At 36.3% G+C, this 23,675-nt stretch overlaps 1 protein-coding gene and 1 long non-coding RNA gene across 2 annotated transcripts in view; one reads left to right on the plus strand and one right to left on the minus strand.

The window, feature by feature from the left end:
- Positions 1 to 7,046, minus strand: part of LOC106054524 (collagen alpha-1(I) chain-like) — an 80,234-nt gene extending 73,188 nt beyond the window's left edge. The window contains exon 1 of the mRNA XM_056042020.1: positions 6,563 to 7,046. Coding sequence (XP_055897995.1) covers positions 6,563 to 6,686 — 124 coding nt within the window. The 5' untranslated portion in view covers positions 6,687 to 7,046. The remainder of the gene's footprint in view (positions 1 to 6,562) is intronic.
- Positions 1,986 to 5,950, plus strand: LOC129928289 (uncharacterized). Its single transcript, XR_008779875.1, has 3 exons — positions 1,986 to 2,511; positions 5,505 to 5,551; positions 5,748 to 5,950. It is a non-coding gene; the product is annotated as an uncharacterized LOC129928289 (long non-coding RNA).
- Positions 7,047 to 23,675: the final 16,629 nt, after the last annotated feature.

Genomic DNA, 23,675 nt, shown 5'->3' on the forward strand with positions numbered 1-23,675 from the left:
TATAAAGTAAAAATCGATATCATTTTTCTTTTCTTTTACTACTTGTTACGCGGACATCTTTTATGATAAATTTTATGACTAGATTGGTTATCTCTATCAGCCTAGCATAATAAAGTACTTTTCTTGATTTTTCTCAATAAAGCTTTATATAATAAATCATATTTCTAGGTTTTCTATGTCAAAGAAATTGTGCTTGAATTATAAACAGCTAACGATTTTTGGGCCAGTGTAAGAATCGTCATAGTTTTCTGCAATTGAAACTCACACAAAACAGGAAGTTTACTTAACTATTTTTAGGTTAATGTTTAAAATTCCTCTTTTTAAATGCGCCAGTCTTTAAAAAAACCGAAACAAACTAAATTATAGGTGAAAAAAAAGCCTTTTCTGCTCTACGCATGAAAATAAAGCAAATATATAAAAAAATCCTTTTTAAAAAAAAACTTATCTAAGAGGAAGGAACTCCCCCCCCCCTTAAAACTATATATATCAATGATGTACAAGTTATATCCCTTGGTATCAAACTAAGTAATTACTTGACTAATGGTTACTTTCATTTTATAATTGATTCATGCCTTGACTATGACAATGAATAATTGTGTTTCAACTTGATTCGAGAATTGGTGTGGGACAGACAGGTAGACAGACAGACAGAGTGAGCTGATATAAGCTTTGTAAAACGTTTGCCGAGAAAAGAAGCTCTCAGATACAAACTTTGTTGGCCGACAGTGATTAATTCACTCCTCCACTCACCCCCTTTACACTCACACAAAAGAGTAGGCGCAGCAAGAAGAGTGTTTCAAGTGACTTGGGGTGTGAGGTCTTATCAACACTTTGAACGTTTGTTTTCATATCCCCCCCTCCCATTCCCCCGCTCCCCATTGCTGACTATGCTGCTCTCATCACCAGGGATTACACATTAGCCATGTTTTTAGAGACACGTAGTCTTGTGCTGACGTGTTCAACAACTATTTCTCCTAATGTTAAGTGCTGTTAGCGCTCTTGAGTTGACCCAGGGGTTTGCATAAGTGTGTGAGAATCGATTCTTGTATAGAATCAAAATTACTTGATTACTTTATAAATTTAGGAGATCTTAAATCATAAAAAAACGAGCGCTAAAAGATATTCTAATAATTAAACTTGACTTCAAAGCAATGTAAGCAGTTTTTTTTTTTTAATTGATCAACTAAACTCTATACGATTCTAAAACCAATTTACTGACCATTATTTTACATTAACAATCAAACTCAAAAAGCTAACAATCAATCTATGGCTACCAGTTGTTACTTCATTATACTTTATAGTTTTATGGAATGTTAAAATCGCATTAGACATACCATTAAAAATAACATTACATATAACATTACACATTACGCAATTATAAATAACATCACACAATTTACACAAAAACATACAATAAAACAACATAAGTTAATTAAAGTTATATAATTACATATAGGTCTCCTTTCAGACCATGTGGTCGATGTAACGAAGATGTCATGTGGCCAGCACAACAACCAACCATCTTTATTTTTCACCAACTAATGTTAGGTACCCATTACAGCAGGAGTCAGAAGCGCCAGAAGAATCCCGAAATTAAAAATCCCAGTCTACACCAGGATTGGAACCCAGAAGCTTCAGGTTCAGAAGTCTAATTATACCATTACATAAAACATTGAACATAAGGTCACATAAAATATCCAAAAAAGACTTTTTATAAAACACAACATATTACAAATTACATACAATTTTGAACATAAGATCGCATATAACATAAGATATAACATTAAACATACATTACAATCACAAAAAAACATTGAACCTTACATCACATTACATATAACATTATCTCCCGTCTGTACGTCTCTGTTACAAGAGTTCTGAATCTGTGACGTGTTGCCACATCATCCTAACCTCGTTCTCGACCTGTGCTTTTTCTTATCTCTCAAGCTAGAGAGTGTCTTCCTTGATATGAAACAGGTTTTTTAACTTGAAAATCAGAAGCCATTCTAATGTTACGTGTATCACTAATATATTATAGCATTTCAACTGTCTAGAGAAAAAATCCCATAAAGCAATAGTCCGCAAGTTTCTATTGATGGATCATTCATAATAAATGTAATAAATTCCAGGGCAGCATTATGACTCATGACGGTATTTTTAAAAATTCATTAATCAGCAAAAAAAAAAAAATAATTAAAAAATTGTGGAGCTAACGGCGAAAAAAAATAGTTTTATTTTGTACATTTGTTCAGGCACATCTTTAGATTCACAATGTAATGAAACTCACAAATATGTTTTAAATAAAATAAATGTAAACAAAATGTCTTCAAACTTCAACTTTCTATTTATTATGTAAGTAAATTAAGGCTGTGTCTCTCTTGCTGAACTCATTGCAATCCAACCAGCAGCCACAGTTTGGTGATTAGCTTGTCTGGAACGTTTCTGTTCCATAGTTGTTGATACTACTTTTCCTTTGGATTATTTCATTCTACACCTACATGGTTTGTTTAGGTATTATTTTTTTCAAACTCATTTTAGAGTAAAATGTATACCAACTATTTATTTCATAGTTAAAACGAAACAGACAGCTGTTTGAATGACTCGATCAATATATACTAAAGTGATTTTAAAATATTACTTTCTTTATTTAATGATCCATATAAGGAAAAAAAAGTCGTGAAAGAATAGAGTGTATCATCTACAATATACATTAGTGAAATCTTTGACTGATGAACTCTCAACGTAACAAACGTTTTGGTTCCAGGTCTATCGTCTGGAATTTACAGAGCTTGAAAATACTTCCGTGTCAAAATCTCTCTCTCTCTCTCTCTCTCTCTCTCTCTCTCTCTGTATTCTGGCAGCACCGCCACGTAGACAAACGTGGCATAGAAACACATATATGGAGGAAAAAAAAAGAACCCGTTTCCCATAATTCTGTGTTCTTGCCAACTCTGCTTTTTTCATTAAAAGAAAGAAAAAGAAAATCGTATTTTTTATATATTGCGGTAAAGAAAATAACTAAATAGTCTACTTTTTTTTTCAGCTTTAAGAATTTATAGGAAAGGAGAAAAGTTGCTGACAAAGTAGAGATTACTGAGTATATCTGGGAGTGAATAGGAGGAAGTAAAGATTACTGGGTGTATCTGGGAGTGAATAGGAGGAAGTACATATTACTGAGTGTATCTGGGAGTGAATAGGAGGAAGTACATATTACTGAGTGTATCTGGGAGTGAATAGGAGGAAGTAAAGATTACTGGGTGTATCTGGGAGTGAATAGGAGGAAGTACATATTACTGAGTGTATCTGGGAGTGAATAGGAGGAAGTAAAGATTACTAGGTGTATCTGGGAGTGAATAGGAGGAAGTACATATTACTGAGTGTATCTGGGAGTGAATAGGAGGAAGTACATATTACTGAGTGTATCTGGGAGTGAATAGGAGGAAGTACATATTACTGAGTATATCTGGGAGTGAATAGGAGGAAGTACATATTACTGACTGTATCTGGGAGTGAATAGGAGGAAGTACATATTACTGAGTGTATCTGGGAGTGAATAGGAGGAAGTAAAGATTACTGGGTGTATCTGGGAGTGAATAGGAGGAAGTACATATTACTGAGTATATCTGGGAGTGAATAGAAAGAAGTACATATTACTGAGTATATCTGGGAGTGAATAGGAGGAAGTAAAGATTACTGAGTATATCTGGGAGTGAATAGGAGGAAGTACATATTACTGAGTGTATCTGGGAGTGAATAGGAGGAAGTAAAGATTACTGGGTGTATCTGGGAGTGAATAGGAGGAAGTAAAGATTACTGAGTGTATCTGGGAGTGAATAGGAGGAAGTACAGATTACTGAGTATATCTGGGAGTGAATAGGAGGAAGTACAGATTACTGAGTATATCTGGGAGTGAATAGGAGGAGTACAGATTATTTGAGTGTATTTAGAAGTGAATGAAAGGAAGACGAGTTGAGGGAACTGTATCTGGGGGTGTATGGGAGGAAACATTGGAGTGGCTCAATTTTACTCAAAATATAGTCATTAAAAGAAAAATAGGGTATTTGGACTAGATCTGTTGATCGAATTCTAGAATCCGTTTGTCAATGCAATGAAAGTTTATCCATCAGAGAGCCCCAGATCTTTATACATAAAGGTTCGCATACAGTTTAAGAATAGCTTATAAAGCAGACAATGTAGTGTTTCTTGACATTGTTTAGAGCAATACAATTATAGTCTAATAACAAAGTAGTCAAAAATATTTACTTGATAGAAGTAAATGTTAAATATAAATTTATGTTCAGGGATTGGCCTGGGTATTTATTTACTTTATGGATGAGAAGTTTGACGTGTTTAAGTTGTAAAATGGGTTAGGTAGAAACAAACGTTTGGGTTTGAAGAGTCTCCATCACGCTAATTTACTCTGCACATTCTAGGATATTTATTCCGACAGTTAATCAGGGAACAATGTGAGTGTTGGTGTGTTGCCATTGGTAGACACTTTAATATGGATTAATAGAAACAGGCGATCTTAGTTTTAAAAAAGGTGAACGATTTATTCGTTAAACTTACAAGCGGTTCTCTCCCCTGTGAGTTCCACCAGGAACCTCATTACATGATTATATCGGTAAGCAAAAGCAACAGAGTCACGTCCCGTGCCTTGCATTTTACATTATATATTTAGATCACCTTGTCCAAGATAAAAAGATGCAAGGCAAAGAAATTCAGCTTAGTTCTTTTCTTTTTTTCCTGTAAGTTTTCTTCATCTTTAATTTGTTTATTCTATCAATCGTACACACACACACATCGTGTTCAGGAGCTAATGGGACTAGAGTCTCTCTCTCAGCGGATGGCTAGTCCAAAAGAAATTGCTTGCATCAGCAATATAGCAATTTCGTAAATGGTTTAGTTTACCATCTTTCTATGTAAAATAGATGTGTACATTTGGTCTTTTATATAAATATATATTTTTTTTTGGTTGCTCTTTCTTCTTCTTTAAACAAAAATGGCTAAAACGAATGTGCATAAATTATGAATGCATAATTTTAAAACAAAACGAATGCTTTTAAATATTACAAAAAGCCGTTGCGCATTTTAAGAATAAGACGATAGTAAAACTTTGATTATAATTGGTATATGCTCTACAACAATGTGAGTAACAGTTTCACTCTCCTTGTATGTTAATTAAAGGTATACATGGTTAATATAATTGTGTAGACAATAGACATGATTATTCTTTTTTAAAAAGGCATACTGGCAGAAGTTCTGAATTAACCTTAGCAACTATTTGGAACATAGGCGACAGTAAATTGGATTTTCAATATAGCTTCAAATTTTTGAGATTTTAAACATGATAGACGGACAGATGGGACAAAGACAATACTGACTTCTTCCTACTTAGGGACGCTGTATATGAGAGTGGTGTCAGCATTTAAACTTGGCGCAAAGAATTATTGAAAAAAAAATTAGATAAATAAAAAATTTGCTTTTTTTTTTTCTATTCGAAGCTTGCCGTACCATCTGTTGAACAGATTTCAGGTGTAACAATTAGCAGGTGAGTCTACTGGTATCCCATTTACACAATGAATTAATATTACTCAAAAAATATGTTCTATTTTCTTGTTACATTCCACTTATAGAAGTAGCAGGCCTCATGGGTCACTATCATTAGTTCATTTAATCTGAACATGTCTCATCTATTTTCTAACATAACAAATGGTTGAATCTATATCTTATCTTATATATTTCAGACGTTACTGCAAAAAGAAGATAATTACGTCCTACTCATTTCATGTGTCAATCTAGTCATGCATGTTAATGAAAGACTTACTCTGCCTAGTCATTGGTGTATCCTGGCGGATTCAGGCAACCGATTCCATTCTCTAATGGCACTTGGGAAGAAGGAGCACTTATTGAATTAGTTCTAGCGTATGGAATAAGAAATGTGCCTCTATATTTGTGTCTGAGTATTTCAATAGATTTTTATTTTCTGTTTGTAAATGATGGTTCAATGTTTTATGTATTGTAGCTACTTGACTTTTTAGTCTTCTGTCATGAAGTGTCTCTAAGTTTAGTGATTTTATTAATGGTGTTACTTTAATCGAATTGGAATATTTGTTTATATATTTATATCAATACACACACACACATACACACACATATATATACACACACACATATATATATACACACACATATGTATATATATATATACACAGTAATACACACACACACACATATATATATATATATATATTATAATCTCTTTCATTTTCGGCTTAAAAATAAATGTATATTGTATAATACTTATTGATTTGGAAATCAAACCAAATACTGATTGCTGTTCACTTTAAGTCTTATAAAATTAATAATTAAACTTACATACTTCGAAGTAATTACCAAAAGTTTATTTCTAAAGTTTAAACTTAAGTTAATAGGTGTAGTTGAAATGAAATAAGTTATCAGTAACAGTAACTACGTTGTACAAATATTCAATAGATGATGCAATTAGAAATTCACTAATTACAACAAATTGTTATTTAAAACAAGAAACTGTTCTACTTACCATCTGGCAAGTCAACATTGGCACCTATTGACCAGGGGACATGCATGAGCACCAGGCAAAAGGGCAGTAATTTGAGCAAATTTTGGGTAACCATGGCAATTCGTTCTCTTGACCCCAACGCCATGGTGTTTAGGGGACGATAAACAAATTCACAAACTTTTCAAACAAATTTTAAACTTTGATCATGTCTGTAAAAAAAAGGTCCTACAACTCCTTCCACTACGCTAATGTAATTGTATGACGTTTAATCCAGCCACAATTCACCGACGAGAAAGAATCAAACGTTCTTGTTGTTATTATTGTTTTCTCAAGTCCTCATTTCTATAGGGAAAAAACAACTCCCCCTCCTACAATTCTCAGTCGAAGGTAGGGCACAGCACCCAGGCTAGCCAGTCAGCTCCGTGGGTGTCTGTGGTCTCTTCGCACTGACGTCTGGAAACTCACGCGCCTCGGAGTTGGCAGCACGGAGCGCCACCACCGGGATTTCAGGGGGAAGTAATGCTTTGAATACACTGCGAGGATAATGCTTCTATGCAACAGGAATGGCTGATTTGGGAGCAGGAGAGGGGTAGACAAGAACACTTCATGTTTTTTTTTTAATATTGCGCTGTACACGTGACCACATTCAGCTTGGGCTCATTTTGTTTCCAGCAGCAAAGTAAAACGGTATGCAGATAAAATAAACAAAATAGGGAAATACCTACGTAGTACAGACCTGTGACGTGGCAACGAGCTATTGGTCTAAACTGCACACAGGTTGTGACGTTGCAGGTCAGTGTACAGGCCTTCTATAAGGATCGATCTCGCTTACAGGTATTTGATCCTTGTGGGCTTTACTACACAAATGTAAGATGACTTAGTGTAGTTTATATATAGTCTATGGTGTAGGTCTCAAAGTCGAGAGAATTAGGGAACAGAAAAACGAACATCTTTCTTCCTTAAGAAAAAAATGGGATCTGCTGGTTAGGAAATATTTGAAGATTCGGTCTCGAAATTTGACTTTTTCACCGAACTTCTGTCTCATGAAAAAAATTACATTTTAAGTTACAAGGAAAAAAAAATCAATTTATTGACCATTGAAGATTTCAAACACAACTTTTATTGATCAGCTAAAAATGACTGTCGCAAATCACAAGGATGAATTCCCTGACTGATATTAAGGAAGACTATCTTAGGAATAATGAAAATAATTTGAGGCAGTTAGCCGGTGAAATCCAGTTTATCAACATTCAAATTTCAAGTTCAGAGATTTAGTCCAACGTTTGCATCCTCAAAAATGTTAAAGCGGTGTCAGAACTAGAGGACTGGGGGAACACTTTTAGGAAGAGATACGTCAAAATCTGGGAACCTAATTATGATGAACTGTTAGCGCAACTGTTGTTGTAAAGTGCGTGGCATTATTCTAAGTTTGATAGCATTAAATCTCAAACTAATTGTCTGTATTTTTCTAGGTAAAGTATTATGGCCCGACATAATTTTTCTTTAAAGGTTTTGGCAGGCACTCAAAAAAGCCTGCCCATTACTGCTCTAGAGCACAACTGTAATGATGAGCTGATGGCACTGCTAGGATTTAAGATTTTATTAAGGCGTATCTATCTATATATATAATTATCTTCATGGCTCAACAGTTTGGACACCAAGAAGTAAAGGAAAGATCACTCTTTTATTTCTGCAAATCGGACCAGAGTTACCCCCACGTAACTTTAGCGGCAAAAAAAAAGGAGGTGGGAGGGGGGGGGGGAGAACAAGTGTAGTGAAGTCATACAGTACATCATACAAATTCTATTTCCTACATAGATGACGCTTAATAGCATGAATTACCAAATGTTTCAATCTATCTACGAGAATTGTTGACCTGAAGTAATTCTACATTAGTTTGAGGCGCGAGAAGCTTCTTTCACCAGATTCCACAATTACGGGTAATGCATAATGCCGTTTTTTTTTAATCGCCCGTAGAATTGGCGTTTTCCATTTTGATGACACCCCAAAATGACAATTTTTGTCTATATATTTCAGGAGATTTGTATGAGTTTTCTAAAAATTTTAATAATAATTCCATGACTTTTTCGTATATTTTTCAATTTCACGAGATTTCCAGGAGCTCCTGGGAAATCTGTTATAAGTTATAAAATGGTTTAATTTAATAATTTACACCTAAAATTAGTGCGGGTCCTATGACAGTGCGGGGCCCACTGCGGTCGCATAGGTTACAGTGGCCTAAGGCCGGCCCTGAAAAATAGCGCCGTGGGTCGATTAGTCAACTTCATGAACGTTCCCTGGTTGGTGTTGACTGTGGGACTATTTGGAATGATGTGACCGGCACTTGACTCCCTTAGTATAAGACTTGATTCTCAAACTGTGGGTTAGGGGAGCATGAAGTCCTTGCACAATTTACAAGGAATAAAAAATGTATTTCATTGTAGTTATAAATCCATGTTTCAATATTAACCAAGTAAAATGACATTACTACAATTTGCTTCAGAAATTAATACATTTTAAATAACTGAAGTTAGAAGTATGACTTTTCAAAATGTATATTGTATTTTTCGCGAGAAGCCACTGCAACACTATCATCTCAATACTTTTTGAAGACATTACTGTGATGATCACACTTGCCGGGGATTATATTATCAAACTTGACAATTCAATGAAATGAAAAGAAACATCTCTCTGTATTTACTTAAAACTTCTTTAATAACACTTCTTCAACTTTCACATAAAATTAACTTCTCAATTCAATAACAACTTGACTTGATACTTCATAAATAGAACTTAAATGATACATGAAACTTCACTTAGTATAACTTCAACTTCAACTAATAAAACTTTAGTTAATAGACCCGCTAATATCACATAACTTATAACTCTATCAAATCATTACTAATCGAAGACTAAGCGAGGACCATCGCTCTACAAGAACTACTACTATGAGAGGACCCCGTCTAACTGACTTTCCCCTAATTTATACTTTCTTTGATCGTACGTTCCAGAATCCTGGAACCTTCTCAGATAATTATATTAGTAACTTTGACCTTCTAGAAGCTGACGTGTGCTATTTTTCCCTTAACCCTTTTCTTTTATTGGATATCTAAAATTAACTTGTTTACGCTGGACACTTGCACTGGTTTGAACTCGCTTCTAGAAACTGGTCGAAATAGGTCACAGACTCGACTCGTGACAATTACAAAACGTCTTCGCCAACGTTATTTTATGTTCGGTTGAATGTCCCTAGCAATGTAGCCTTGACCAAGGCTGCCTCTTTGTAAGACAGGCGTATTGGTATATCAGAATGGTTGAATGTCCCTAGCAATGTAGCCTTGACCAAGGCTGCCTCTTTGTAAGACATGCGTATTGGTATATTAGAATGGTTGAATGTCCCTAGCAATGTAGCCTTGACCAAGGCTGCCTCTTTGTAAGACATGCGTATTGGTATATCAGAATGGTTGAATGTCCCTAGCAATGTAGCCTTGACCAAGGCTGCCTCTTTGTAAGACATGCGTATTGGTATATTAGAATAGTTGAATGTCCCTAGCACTGTAGCCTTGAACAAGGTTGCCTCTTTGTAAGACATGCGTATTGGTATATTAGAATAGTTGAATGTCCCTAGCAATGTAGCCTTGAACAAGGCTGCCTCTTTGTAAGACATGCGTATTGGTATATCAGATATATATATATATATATATATGTTTGTGTGTGTATACAATTAATCTTTATTACCTTCTGACCCTTCATTCTTTCGGAAGATGTTTATTGTACCCGAGAAGATGTTCTTCCTGGAGTTAGTGGACAAATTGTAGACTCTCCCTTGCCTCGTAATGACCTCCATGTCATCGCAACTCTTGGTATGCGTAAATTATTTTGTCGAAGAGCATGTCCCGCAAACTTCATGCGACGCTCTGTCACAACCTTCTAAAGGGTCGACTCCCAGTTCGGCATAGGACTTCCCTGATTGAGACCCGATCTCTATAACTGACTCCTAAAATCCGTCTTAGGCATCCACATTTAGTCTTTATCAATTTTGGCAGAAGAATATTCACTGCACTTTATTAATGGAGCCCAGCCATTGGTAGAAATTTGTAACCTCTCTTGGCTACGCTCTTGGAATTAGCTGACTGTAGTTTGCCAAGCATACGATAAAGTATGGCGGCCTGGTTTGCTTAATAATATAAGAGCCGTGGGGTGCGGGGACGGATATATTACTGGATTAGAGACTTCCTACAAAAGCGTACAATAAGAGCAAGGATGTACGGAGGTCTCAGGGGAAATGAATCTCGAGCACGGTCTCGCCCAAGGCTCCGTTCTGTCATGCGTCCTTTTCACGGCCTTCATAAATGACCTACCTGCTCAGCTAAAATGCCAAAAGCTGCTATATGCTGATGATATTGTCCTTTGGAAATCCGGAAGGAGCGAAACGTCTGTACAAAAAGTGTTGCAAGAATATCTCCATACGCTCTGCTCATACACACAAAAATGGAGGCTAGAAATAAACACCTCAAAGACGGTCTATTCTCTGTTCACGCTCGGGACTGGCATTCTCGGGCAACCTTTCCGGCTCTCCCTCAACGGAGTGGCTGTCAGCATGGAAAAACTACCCAAGTACCTTGGTGTAACTTTAGATCGCAAACTAAAAATGTGTGAGCACATCCAGGATGTTGTAAGAAAGGCCTCAGGGAAACTTTGCATTGTGCGGAAGCTGGCATCCACGAAGTGGGGAGCCCTAGCAGACATGCTCCGATCACCGTATTTAGCAGTCCGATCACAGATAGACTACAGCCTACCTGTGCAAATTTATGGCTTTAAGACAGCTCTTGAACAACTTGATAGAATACAGTCCCAAGCACTAAGATTTGTCTGTGGAACCTTTAGGACAAGCCCAGTAAATGCAGCTGAAATAATGGTTAATGTAGGTCCACTAAACCTTAGGAGAGAAAGGTCTGTACTGACCTGCTTTGAGCGGTATAAAAGGCTGGATGAATACCTCCCAGCTAGAAAATTAGTGGTTAGTTGGAAATGCAGAAGACGTATCCATGCCATGATAAAGCTGGCCTCTCCACCAACAGACAAACATTCATCGACTTTCTTGGCTCTTACTCAGTCAAAATCTTTGGACAATGTGGTAGTATTTGCAGTTTTGATGCGGAGACCATGGCAGTCTGTGAAGCCTTAAGGTCATTGACTCTCAACTTGGCAAGAGACATTTAAGGGCAACACAGATTGTTGTGGTCACTGACTCAAAATCTGTACTACAGGCTTTGGAAAGCACTGGACCATGGTCCCCCAATATCGACACTGTCATCATGGCCTCACACAACATAAAGCAGCGCTATGGCACCCCTTTAATAATGCAGTGGGTACCGAGTCACATAGGTGTGACTGGCAACACTATTGCAGACTCTTTGGCCCACCAGGGAGGGCAAATTCCACCCACTGAACAGGCTGCAAGCTTTCATCAAGCCCTGGCTATAATTCAAAAAACAGAAATGAAAAAGTGGTTTGAGTGCTGGGACAAGTCCCAAAAACCCCTTGGAGTCTGGGAGCGCATGAGGCGCCCTGACCGCACTTCCCCGTGTGGAGGCTGTCCAGGCCTGAGCAAGCTATTATAGCACAGTGCAGGACAGGCCACTGTCATGTTGGCTCATATTTCTCACGGCTAAGGCCAAATTTCGATTCACGGTGCCCCCGCTGCGGGGAAGAAGAGGAAACCGTGCCTCATATTCTGTTTGACTGCCCCAGACTTGCTTATCGCCGCCTCGACAGGTCTGGGAAACCAAGAATTCTCGACCTGTATGGTGACATATACGCACTACGCACTACGTTTCTGTCCAGGGCTTTTGCAAGAGAGGATTTAAGCCTCTCAAGCCCTCACTCAAATGGAGTTGATGATGATGCTGATTGTAGTTTAATATAGATTTTATATCGAAAAGGTAAGTTTTATCATCTGTTGGGGGTGGGGTTTGAACCCCAACCCCCGCCCCTGGCTACGCCCATGGTCCCTAGCAACGTTACATTGACCAAGGCTTCCTCATGCGTATTGGTATATCAGAACGGTTGAATGTCCCTATATAGATAGATAGACAGATAGATAGATAGATAGATAGATAGATAGATAGATAAGATAGATAGATAGATAGATAGATAGATAGATAGATAGATAAGATAGATAGATAGATAGATAGATAGATAAGATAGATAGATAGATAGATAGATAGATAGATAGATAGATAGATAAGATAGATAAGATAGATAGATAAGATAGATAGATAGATAGATAGATAGATAGATAGATAGATAGATAGATAGATAGATAGATAGATAAGATAGATAGATAGATAGATAGATATATAGATAGTTAGATAGATAGATAGATAGATATATAGATAGATATATAGATAGATAAATAGATAGATAGATAGATAGATAGATAGATAGATAAGATAGATAGATATATATATAGATAGATAGATAGATAGATAGATAGATAGATAAGATAGATAGATAGATAGATAGATAGATAGATAGATAGATAGATAGATAGATAGATAGATAAATAGATAGATAGATAGATAGATAGATAGATAGATAGATAGATAAGATATATATATATATATATAGATAGATAGATAGATAGATAGATAGATAGATATAGATATATATATATATATATATATATATAGATAGATAGATAGATATATTGATAGATAGATAGATAGATAGATAGATAGATAGATAGATAGATAGATAGATAGATAGATAGATAGATAGAGATAGATAGATAAGTTAAATCAGTACCCTTTATATTTTGTAGGGAGAAAAGTTTGAAACTACCTATAGATTACCATAAAACTTTCTATTTTCAAGCACTCCCCTGGTACAGTGGTTTATACGGTGGCTAGAGGAGGCTTGAGGAGGCCTTTTGCCCTCGGGTACGAGTTCAGGTCGTTCCACTTTTAGTTTCATAAAATTCATTTAAAAAGTGATGACGGTAATATTTATCCATACCCACCCCCGTCTATTTACCCTCCCTCCCCTTTCACAACCAGTCCAGACAAGTGATTGGATCATAGCTCATTTGAAAAAGCTAAAAGCATGATATTGTAATAAACAAAAACAATTCGTGAGAATAATTGTCATGGCTCAGATTTATTCATAAACTATATCCATTACAAATGTAACTACAAGAGGGATCCAAACTCATGGACACAATTACACTTACTATAAGCTTTGTTTGATTAAACATTATTTTGTCTTTCTTTTTTTTTTCTTTTCTTGTTTTTATATCGGTCTTTTTAATTTTCAATCTATTTAAAATAATGTTCAATTAAACTTAAAACCTAAAAGAAACATTTGGTGTTCTGTTGTTCAGACGAAGTAAATGTGATGAAAATGTAACAACTGAATCAAGTGTATCATGTGAGGGAATGGAATCAAGATAGCCAAGGTCAAAGAACTGTAACTCTTACAATCAGCAGAAGTGTGACGATATTTTGGAAGCTTCCCGCGATAAACCAAGTTTACGTGGCACACATTTTTTTTCTTCCAAGATCTACATTCTTCTGTGTGTGTGTGTGTGTGCATACCGGGGGCATACCCTACAGACTACAGATCATCTTTCATTTTCTAAGTTTGTGTGAGAACTAGGTTGAGGAGTAAAAAATGGCGGGAAGATAATAGCCAACATTTACTCATTTTAAAAAAGTTTGCTTTTTTTTAAAAAACTAAATCTTTCAAGCTATCTGCCAGTCTCCTTCTCCCTGTGGTCACTTGTTATATAACGTCTGAGTATGGACATATTATATAACGTCTGAGTATGAACATATTATATAATGTCTGAGTATGGACATATTATGTAATGTCTGAGTATGAACATATTATGTAATGTCTGAGTATGAACATATTATATAATGTCTGAGTATGAACATATGATATAATGTCTGAGTATGAACATATGATATAATGTCTGAGTATGAACATATGATATAATGTCTGAGTATGAACATATTATATAATGTCTGAGTATGAACATATGATATAATGTCTGAGTATGAACATATGATATAATGTCTGAGTATGAACATATGATATAATGTCTGAGTATGGACATATTATGTAATGTCTGAGTATGAACATATTATATAATGTCTAAGTATGAACATATTATATAAAGTCTGAGTATGAACATATCATATAATGTCTGAGTATGAACATATGATATAATGTCTGAGTATGAACATATGATATAATGTCTGATTATGGACATATTATATAATGTCTGAGTATGGACATATTATATAATGTCTGAGTATGAACATATGATATAATGTCTGATTATGGACATATTATATAATGTCTGAGTATGGACATATTATATAATGTCTGAGTATGAACATATTATATAATGTCTGAGTATGGACATATTATATAATTTCTGAGTAGGGACATATTATATAATGTCTGAGTATGGACATATTATATAATGTCTGAGTATGGAAGTATTATATAATGTCTGAGTATGAACATGTGATATAATGTCTGAGTATGAACATATTATCTCTTTAGTCATCTCTATTTAGTCATCTCTTTTTGGTCATCTCTCTTTGGTCATCTCTATTTGGTCATCTCTATTTAATCATCACTCATTAGTCATCTCTCTTTCGTCATCTCTCTTTGGCCATCTCTCTTAGGTCATCTCTCTTTGGTTATCTCTTTTTGGTCATCTCTCTTTGGTCATCTCTCTTTGGTCATCTCTCTTTGGTCATCTCTTCTTGATCATCTCTCTTTGGTTATCTCTTTTTGGTCATCTTTCTTTGGTCATCTCTCTTTGGTCATCTCTCTTTGGTCATCTCTCTTTGGTCATCTCTCTTTATTCATCTCTCTTTGGTCATCTCTATTTGGTCAACTCTATTTGGTCATCTCTATTTAGTCATCTCTCATTAGTCATCTCTCTTTGATCATCTCTCTTTGATCATCTCTCTTTGGTCATCTCTCTTTGGTCATCTCTCTTTAGTCATCTCTCTTTGGTAATCTCTCTTTGGTTATCTCTTTTTGGTCCTCTTTCTTTGGTCATCTCTTTTTGGTTATCTCTTTTTGGTCATCTCTCTTTGGTCATCTCTCTTTGGTTATCTCTTTCGGTCATCTCTCTTTGGTCATCTCTCTTTGGTCATCTCTCTTTAGTCATCTCTATTTGGTCATCTCTTTTTGGTTATCTCTTTTTTGTCATCTCTCTTTGGTCATCTCTCTTTGGTCATATCTCTTTGGTCATCTCTCTTTAGTCATCTCTTTATTCATCTCTCTTTGGTCATCTCTCTTTAGTCATCTCTCTTTGGTCATCTCTCTTTGGTCATCTCTATTTGGTCATTTCTATTTGGTCATCTCTCTTTAGTCATCTCTCTTTAGTCATCTCTCTTTGGTCATCTCTCTTTGGTTATCTCTATTGGTCATCTCTCTTTGGTCATCTCTCTTTGGTCATCTTTCTTTAGTCATCTCTCTTTGGTCATCTCTCTTTGGTTATCTCTTTTTGGTCATCTCTCTTTGGTCATCTCTATTTGGTCATCTCTATTTGGTCATCTCTCATTAGTCATCTCTCTTTCGTCATCTCTCTTTGGCCATCTCTCTTAGGTCATCTCTCTTTGGTTATCTCTTTTTGGTCATCTCTCTTTGGTCATCTCTCTTTGGTCATCTCTCTTTGGTCATCTCTTCTTGATCATCTCTCTTTGGTTATCTCTTTTTGGTCATCTTTCTTTGGTCATCTCTCTTTGGTCATCTCTCTTTGGTAATCTCTCTTTAGTCATCTCTATTTGGTCATCTCTATTTGGTTATCTCATTTTGGTCATCTCTATTTGGTTATCTCATTTTGGTCATCTCTCTTTGGTCATCTCTCTTTGGTCATCTCTCTTTGGTCATCTCTCTTTAGTCATCTCTCTTTGGTCATCTCTTTTTGGTCATCTCTCTTTGGTCATCTCTCTTTGGTCATCTCTTTTTTGTCATCTCTCCTTGGTCATCTCTCTTTGGTTATCTCTATTGGTCATCTATCTTTGGTCATCTCTCTTTGGTCATTTCTCATTAGTCATCTCTCTTTGGTCATCTCTCTTTTGGTTATCTCTTTTTGGTCATCTCTCTTTGGTCATCTCTTTTTGGTCATCTCTCTTTAGTCATCTCTCTTTGGTCATCTCTCTTTGGTTATCTCTGTTTGGTCATCTCTCTTTGGTCATCTCTTTTTGGTAATCTCTCTTTATTCATCTCTCTTTGGTCATCTCTTCTTTGTCATCACTTTTTGGTCATCTCTCTTTGGTCATCTCTCTTTGTTCATCTCTCTTTGGTCATCTCTCTTTGGTCATCTCTCTTTGGTTATCTCTTTTTGGTCATCTCTCTTTGGTCATCTCTTTTTGGTTATCTCTTTTTGGTCATCTCTCTTTGGTCATCTCTTTTTGGTCATCTCTCTTTAGTCATCTCTCTTTGGTCATCTCTCTTTGGTTATCTCTGTTTGGTCATCTCTCTTTGGTCATCTCTTTTTGGTAATCTCTCTTTATTCATCTCTCTTTGGTCATCTCTTCTTTGTCATCACTTTTTGGTCATCTCTTTTTGGTCATCTCTCTTTGTTCATCTCTCTTTGGTCATCTCTCTTTGGTCATCTCTCTTTGGTTATCTCTTTTTGGTCATCTCTCTTTGGTCATCTCTTTTTGGTTATCTCTTTTTGGTCATCTCTCTTTGGTCATCTCTCTTTGGTCATCTCTCTTTGGTCATCTCTCTTTGGTTATCTCTTTTGGTCATCTCTCTTTGGTCATCTCTCTTTGGTTATTTCTTTTGGTCATCTCTCTTTGGTCATCTCTTTTTGGTCATCTCTCTTTAGTCATCTCTATTTGGTCATCTATCTTTGGTTATCTTTTTTTGGTCATCTCTCTTTGGTCATCTCTCTTTGGTCATCTCTCTTTGGTCATCTCTCTTTAGTCATCTCTTTATTCATCTCTCTTTGGTCATCTCTTTTTGGTCATCTCTTTTTGGTCATCTCTATTTGGTCATCTCTATTTGGTCATCTCTCTTTAGTCATCTCTATTTGGTCATCTCTCTTTAGTCATCTCTTTTTGGTCATCTCTCTTTGGTCATCTCTTTTTGGTTATCTCTTTTTGGTCATCTCTCTTTGGTCATCTCTCTTTGGTCATCTCTCTTTAGTCATCTCTCTTTGGTCATCTCTCTTTGGTTATCTCTTTTTGGTCATCTCTCTTTGGTCATCTCTCTTTGGTCATCTCTCTTAGGTCATCTGTATTTGGTTATCTCTTTTTGGTCATCTCTCTTTGGTCATCTCTCTTTGGTCATCTCTCTTTGGTCATCTCTTCTTGGTCATCTCTCTTTGGTTATCTCTTTTTGGTCATCTCTCTTTGGTCATCTCTCTTTGGTCATCTCTTTTTGGTCATCTCTCTTTGGTCATCTCTCTTTAGTCATCTCTCTTTAGTCATCTCTCTTTGGTTATCTCTTTTTGGTCCTCTTTCTTTGGTCATCTCTTTTTGTTTATCTCTTTTTGGTCATCTCTCTTTGGTCATCTTTCTTTGGTTATCTCTATTGGTCATCTCTCTTTGGTCATCTCTCTTTGGTCATCTCTCTTTAGTCATCTCTCTTTGGTCATCTCTCTTTGGTTATCTCTTTTTTGGTCATCTCTCTTTTTTCATCTCTTTTTGGTAATCTCTCTTTGGTCATCTCTCTTTAGTCATCTCTCTTTGGTCATCTCTTTTTGGTCATCTCTCTTTGGTCATCTCTCTTTGGTCATCTTTTCTTGGTCATCTCTCTTTGGTCATCTCTCTTTGGTTATCTCTTTTTGGTCATCTCTCTTTTTTCATCTCTTTTTGGTAATCTCTCTTTGGTCATCTCTCTTTAGTCATCTCTCTTTGGTCATCTCTTTTTGGTCATCTCTTTTTGGTCATCTCTCTTTGGTCATCTTTCTTTGGTTATCTCTTGGTCATCTCTCTTTGGTCATCTCTCTTTAGTCATCTCTCTTTGGTCATCTCTCTTTGGTTATCTCTTTTTGGTCATCTCTCTTTTTTCATCTCTTTTTGGTAATCTCTCTTTGGTCATCTTTCTTTAGTCATCTCTCTTTGGTCATCTCTTTTTGGTCATCTCTCTTTGGTCATCTCTCTTTGGTCATCTTTTTTTGGTCATCTCTTTTTGGTCATCTCTCTTTGTTCATCTCTCTTTGGTCATCTCTCTTTGTTCATCACTTTTGTTCATCTCTCTTTTGTCATCTCTCTTTATTCATCTCTCTTTGGTCATCTCTCTTTGGCTATCTCTCTTAGGTCATCTCTATTTGGTTATCTTTTTTTGGTCATCTCTCTTTGGTCATCTCTCTTTGGTCATCTCTTCTTGGTCATCTCTCTTTGGTTATCTCTTTTTGGTCATCTCTCTTTGGTCATCTCTCTTTGGTCATCTCTCTTTGGTCATCTCTCTTTGGTCATCTCTCTTTAGTCATCTCTCTTTGGTCATCTCTCTTTGGTTATCTCTTTTTGGTCCTCTTTCTTTGGTCATCTCTTTTTGGTTATCTCTTTTTGGTCATCTCTCTTTGGTCATCTCTCTTTGGTCATCTTTCTTTGGTTATCTCTATTGGTCATCTCTCTTTGGTCATCTCTCTTTGGTCATCTCTCTTTAGTCATCTCTCTTTGGTCATCTCTCTTTGGTTATCTCTTTTTGGTCATCTCTCTTTTTTCATCTCTTTTTGGTAATCTCTCTTTGGTCATCTCTCTTTAGTCATCTCTCTTTGGTCATCTCTTTTTGGTCATCTCTCTTTGGTCATCTCTCTTTGGTCATCTTTTCTTGGTCATCTCTATTTGGTTATCTCTTTTTGGCCTTTTTTTCTTCTCCCTGAGTCAATATTTAGTTTGTATATTTCTTTGGTTGACATATTTTGTTAAATAACACAATATGTCGCAATGCATTCCATAGACCATATACTCCTTGAAGGAGTGTGATATTGAGACATTCACTGTCGGTTAGCACTAGCTCTCGGTCGCTCCTCATGCACTGAAGCTGTGAGAGTCACGAGATAAGAAGCAAGGAGAGTGGTCTGCGTGAAAGAGCACCGGACCAACAACAAGATGAGAGAAGAAGCAGGCCTATCTGCAACTAACCTAACCCACCCATGCCACGGATGCGACCGGCCTTTGAAAGCGAGGATTGGACTTGACAGTCATCTTCGTGCTCATAGGAAACGAGAAATGTGCTCACCTTTGACCTCGAAGGAGGAGATATATACCAGATAGATAGATAGATAGATAGATAGATAGATAGATAGACAGATAGATAGATAGATAGATAGAGCAGGGCCGGTCTTAGATAATTCGAGGCCCTAGGCGAATTGAATTTGGTGGCCTAAAAAATAAAAATAAACAGCCAAAAAAAAAATAAAATTACGCATTTTATTTTAAAAAATTGTTTTGAGCGCTGTGCGAGGCCCCCACCAATCGGAGGCACTAGGCGGCTGCCTAGTTTGCCTATGCCTAAGGCCGGCCTTGGATAGAGAGAGAGAGAGAGAGATGACTACGTACAATGAACCAAAACCTGTACAATGTTGAAATCTATTTGGTTCACAAGAGTAATATCCCCTACATTAACAGATTCGGACCAATTCTGCCAACTCATCAACATTTGTTACCGTGTTAATGTTCACACCAAAACTTCAGAAACATGAACACAATTTTTTTTTCCTTGAATACTCTCTCTGCACCAGACGTCAACATTTTGCTTCCTTTTTGTCTTTCACCCACCAGTAGTTGTTGAAAGAGAGGGTGTAACGTTGTTTTGTGTGTGTGTGTGTGTAGTTTATAAACAGTTTAAACTCAATACAATGAAACAGTTTGAACTAATGGATCCAAAACTCAATACAATGAACCATTTTGAACTAATTGATCCACAGCTTATAGAATGAGACTTTTTAAATTACAAGCCATGTCTCAATGAATGATTAAATTCATCTTCGTGCTTCATTTTTCTTGAACATCTTTGATAATAATATATTGCAAGGGCGTAGCTAGGATTTTTTTCAGGGGGAGGGGGCATTTTTTTTCCATCCCCCATATCTATCTATCTATCTATCTATCTATCTATCTATCTATCTATCTATCTATCTATCTATCTATCTATCTATTTATCTATCTATCTATCTATTTATCTATCTATCTATCTATCTATTTATCTATCTATCTATCTATCTATCTATCTATTTATCTATCTATCTATCTATCTATCTATCTATCTATCTATCTATCTATCTATCTATCTATCTATTTATCTATCTATCTATCTATCTATTTATCTATCTATCTATCTATCTATCTATCTATTTATCTATCTATCTATCTATCTATCTATTTATCTATCTATCTATCTATCTATCTATCTATCTATCTATCTATCTATTTATCTATCTATCTATCTATCTATCTATCTATCTCTTATAAGTAAAATCACTAAATTTAGAAAGCCTTCAGGACAGAAGACTCAAAAGTAAAGTAGCAGTTATACATAAAACACTGAACCATAATCTTCAAATACAAAAACAAAATAAATTTAATAAAATGCTCTGAAAGACACAAACATAAAGGCCCATTACTCATCCCATATGCTAGGACAAATTTGTACAAATACTCCTTCTTCCCTAGTGCTATTAGAGCATGGAATTGGTTGCCTGAGCTAGCCAGTGACTTGGCAGAAGTAAAGTCATTGGTTAACATGCATGACTGAATGCATGACGCGTAGGACGTAATCATCTTCTTTTTTGAAGTAACGTCTGTATTATATAAGATATATATATATATATATCATGGACGCCCGCAGGAGAGTGCAAGGGGGTGCCAAATTCTAGCCTCTTTTTTGCACCATCAGACAATGAAAATCTAAGTAGCAACTGAACAAGTAGTGCTTCCATTGGTGACTAAAGTAGGCTACAGATGAAGTGGACTAGCTTAGGCTTATCAGGAATTGATGGCTGACCATGTACGTGCACCCCTCTGAATTCTGGGTAGCCAAATATAGCCAGTTTTTTAAACCTTCAAATCAATTAACTTCTGCTAGGAAGAACCTTATCATATAGTACTTCCATTAAAATTAAGTTTTTAAGGATGAGCTATTGTTGTAATAAACTGTAACAAGCTAATCTTTAATTGGAGTAAAAATTCTTGCCAGCTGTCTTTTGATTTGATATATGTGAAAGTTTCTTTGAACAAGATTGAAGAGTGCAGTCATCTTGGTAAATGTATTTACGTCTTGCGGAGTTGCGGTCAGTGTTAGCGCTCAATAAAATAAAATAGCAGGTTAAACACTTCCACCAATTTGTGATAGAAGAGATATACAAAAGTTCTTCCCACACCACCGGAGACAAACAGGTGATTTGTACCGACGGAGCATTGGCAGCGGCAAGAAATCAAAATATACGAGCAGCAGCAACATGAAGTAACTGCGGGTTTTTTTTTTTGGTATTTCGGTAATAAAATGCAGATACTCAGGCACTGAACAGATCTGCCTGAGCGATGGATTTGTTGATGGTGATTGTACTCGATAAGAATTCATTGGTTTTGCCTTTGTTGTTTAGAGAGACGCACTGTCTGTGTCCAACTACATTGTCAGCGAATACATTATGTACATTTTTCCCCTAGACAAACTACTCGGCCAAGACTGCTATGGCTGCCCCGTGATGCATTTAAATCTGTGTTCAGGCTAGGATTCGTGAAAAATATCCTAAAGCAGACATTGTCCGTTTCGCGTCCCACATACTTAAACTTTTTATTATTGACTTGAATGACGTTTCAGGTATACTTAATGCTGTTGGTGTCATTCAGAAGATTATCTATTTCTTCCGTAACAGTCCCAAGAGAGAGCGATGCTAAATTTACCTCTTATATGTGAGACACAATGGACTGAGAAATACGAATTCCTTCGCGCTTTGACAACTTTGAGAAGATCTGTGACTGTTTGGCGTATTTTAAAATAACCACTGCAAGTGAAACCTGACAAACTGTATATGTGTAATCTGTGCCTGCTTCTCATGTGCTTCTTATTTGTCAACTATTCATCTTTTCATGAACCAGTTTCCGCGATGTTGCGGTCTGTCCATCTAAGCATGAGTCGCCGCTTAACTACACATCAGCAGTCACATTAATGACATAAATACCAAGTTGGCCATGTTGAGGAACACTTTAAGGATGGCATCTTGAGGAAGGCGAGAATGCTGGCAGGCAAACGGGGTATTGAGTTGGTACTACCGAGAATTTGTAGTCGACAGACACTCCGAGAAAAAACGTTTGGATTTCGGGAGTTATTAAAGAACACGGCTTTACATGACGTCACTTTGTTCGTTAGTTTCTTCGTTAACGTTTCGCTTTTCAAGCAATAATAATGTTCAGTTCAACTTGTTTAGTCTACATCTTAAAATGATGCAATAGCTGCAACATTATAAAGAATATCAGCACTGCCAGATATGCGTTCAACGCCGGCTTGTCCATCGCGACGAGAACCAATTCAGTAGTCAAGTTATTGACAGTTTTGGCAACGTTTGCAGTTTTTGTTTAATTAACCGTCAGGATGCACGAACCGTTGGGATAAACTTATCAAAGCGTACAGTAAATAGTTTGTTCACGTGTATGGGTGGTTTCCTTTAATATTCTTAGTAATAAAAAAGTTGCAATTACGACTTTGAGCCATGAGTGGCGAGTTGCACCCCCCTATAAAAAATCCTGCGGGCGCCGATGATATATACATATATATATATATATTGTTGTAACCCTGTTCCTCCCTGACTAACCATTTTTCCACGTACGAAGTAGGGTGATTTTTGTTTATGCTGCTGGGCGTACATGACCTGAACTAGTGTGTAAATGTGTTTTCTTTAATTTGCGTTAGTGAATCGGGATACGTAAATTTAATTTGGAGATGTGACATTATTTCTTTTTACCGGGGATATTGATTGATCATAGTTGGATTGTAGTGCTTCTGCAAATCAGAGATTCCAGTGATCTGAGAATCGGTGAGTTATTTTATTTAGTTCAATCCCACGTCTTAACAATATATATATATATATATATATATATATATATCATGGGCGTAGCCAGGGGGGGGATCGGAATTTAGTGACTAATTT

The sequence above is a fragment of the Biomphalaria glabrata genome, chromosome 9 (genome assembly GCF_947242115.1).
Source record: "Biomphalaria glabrata chromosome 9, xgBioGlab47.1, whole genome shotgun sequence".
Lineage (NCBI taxonomy): Eukaryota > Metazoa > Mollusca > Gastropoda > Planorbidae > Biomphalaria > Biomphalaria glabrata.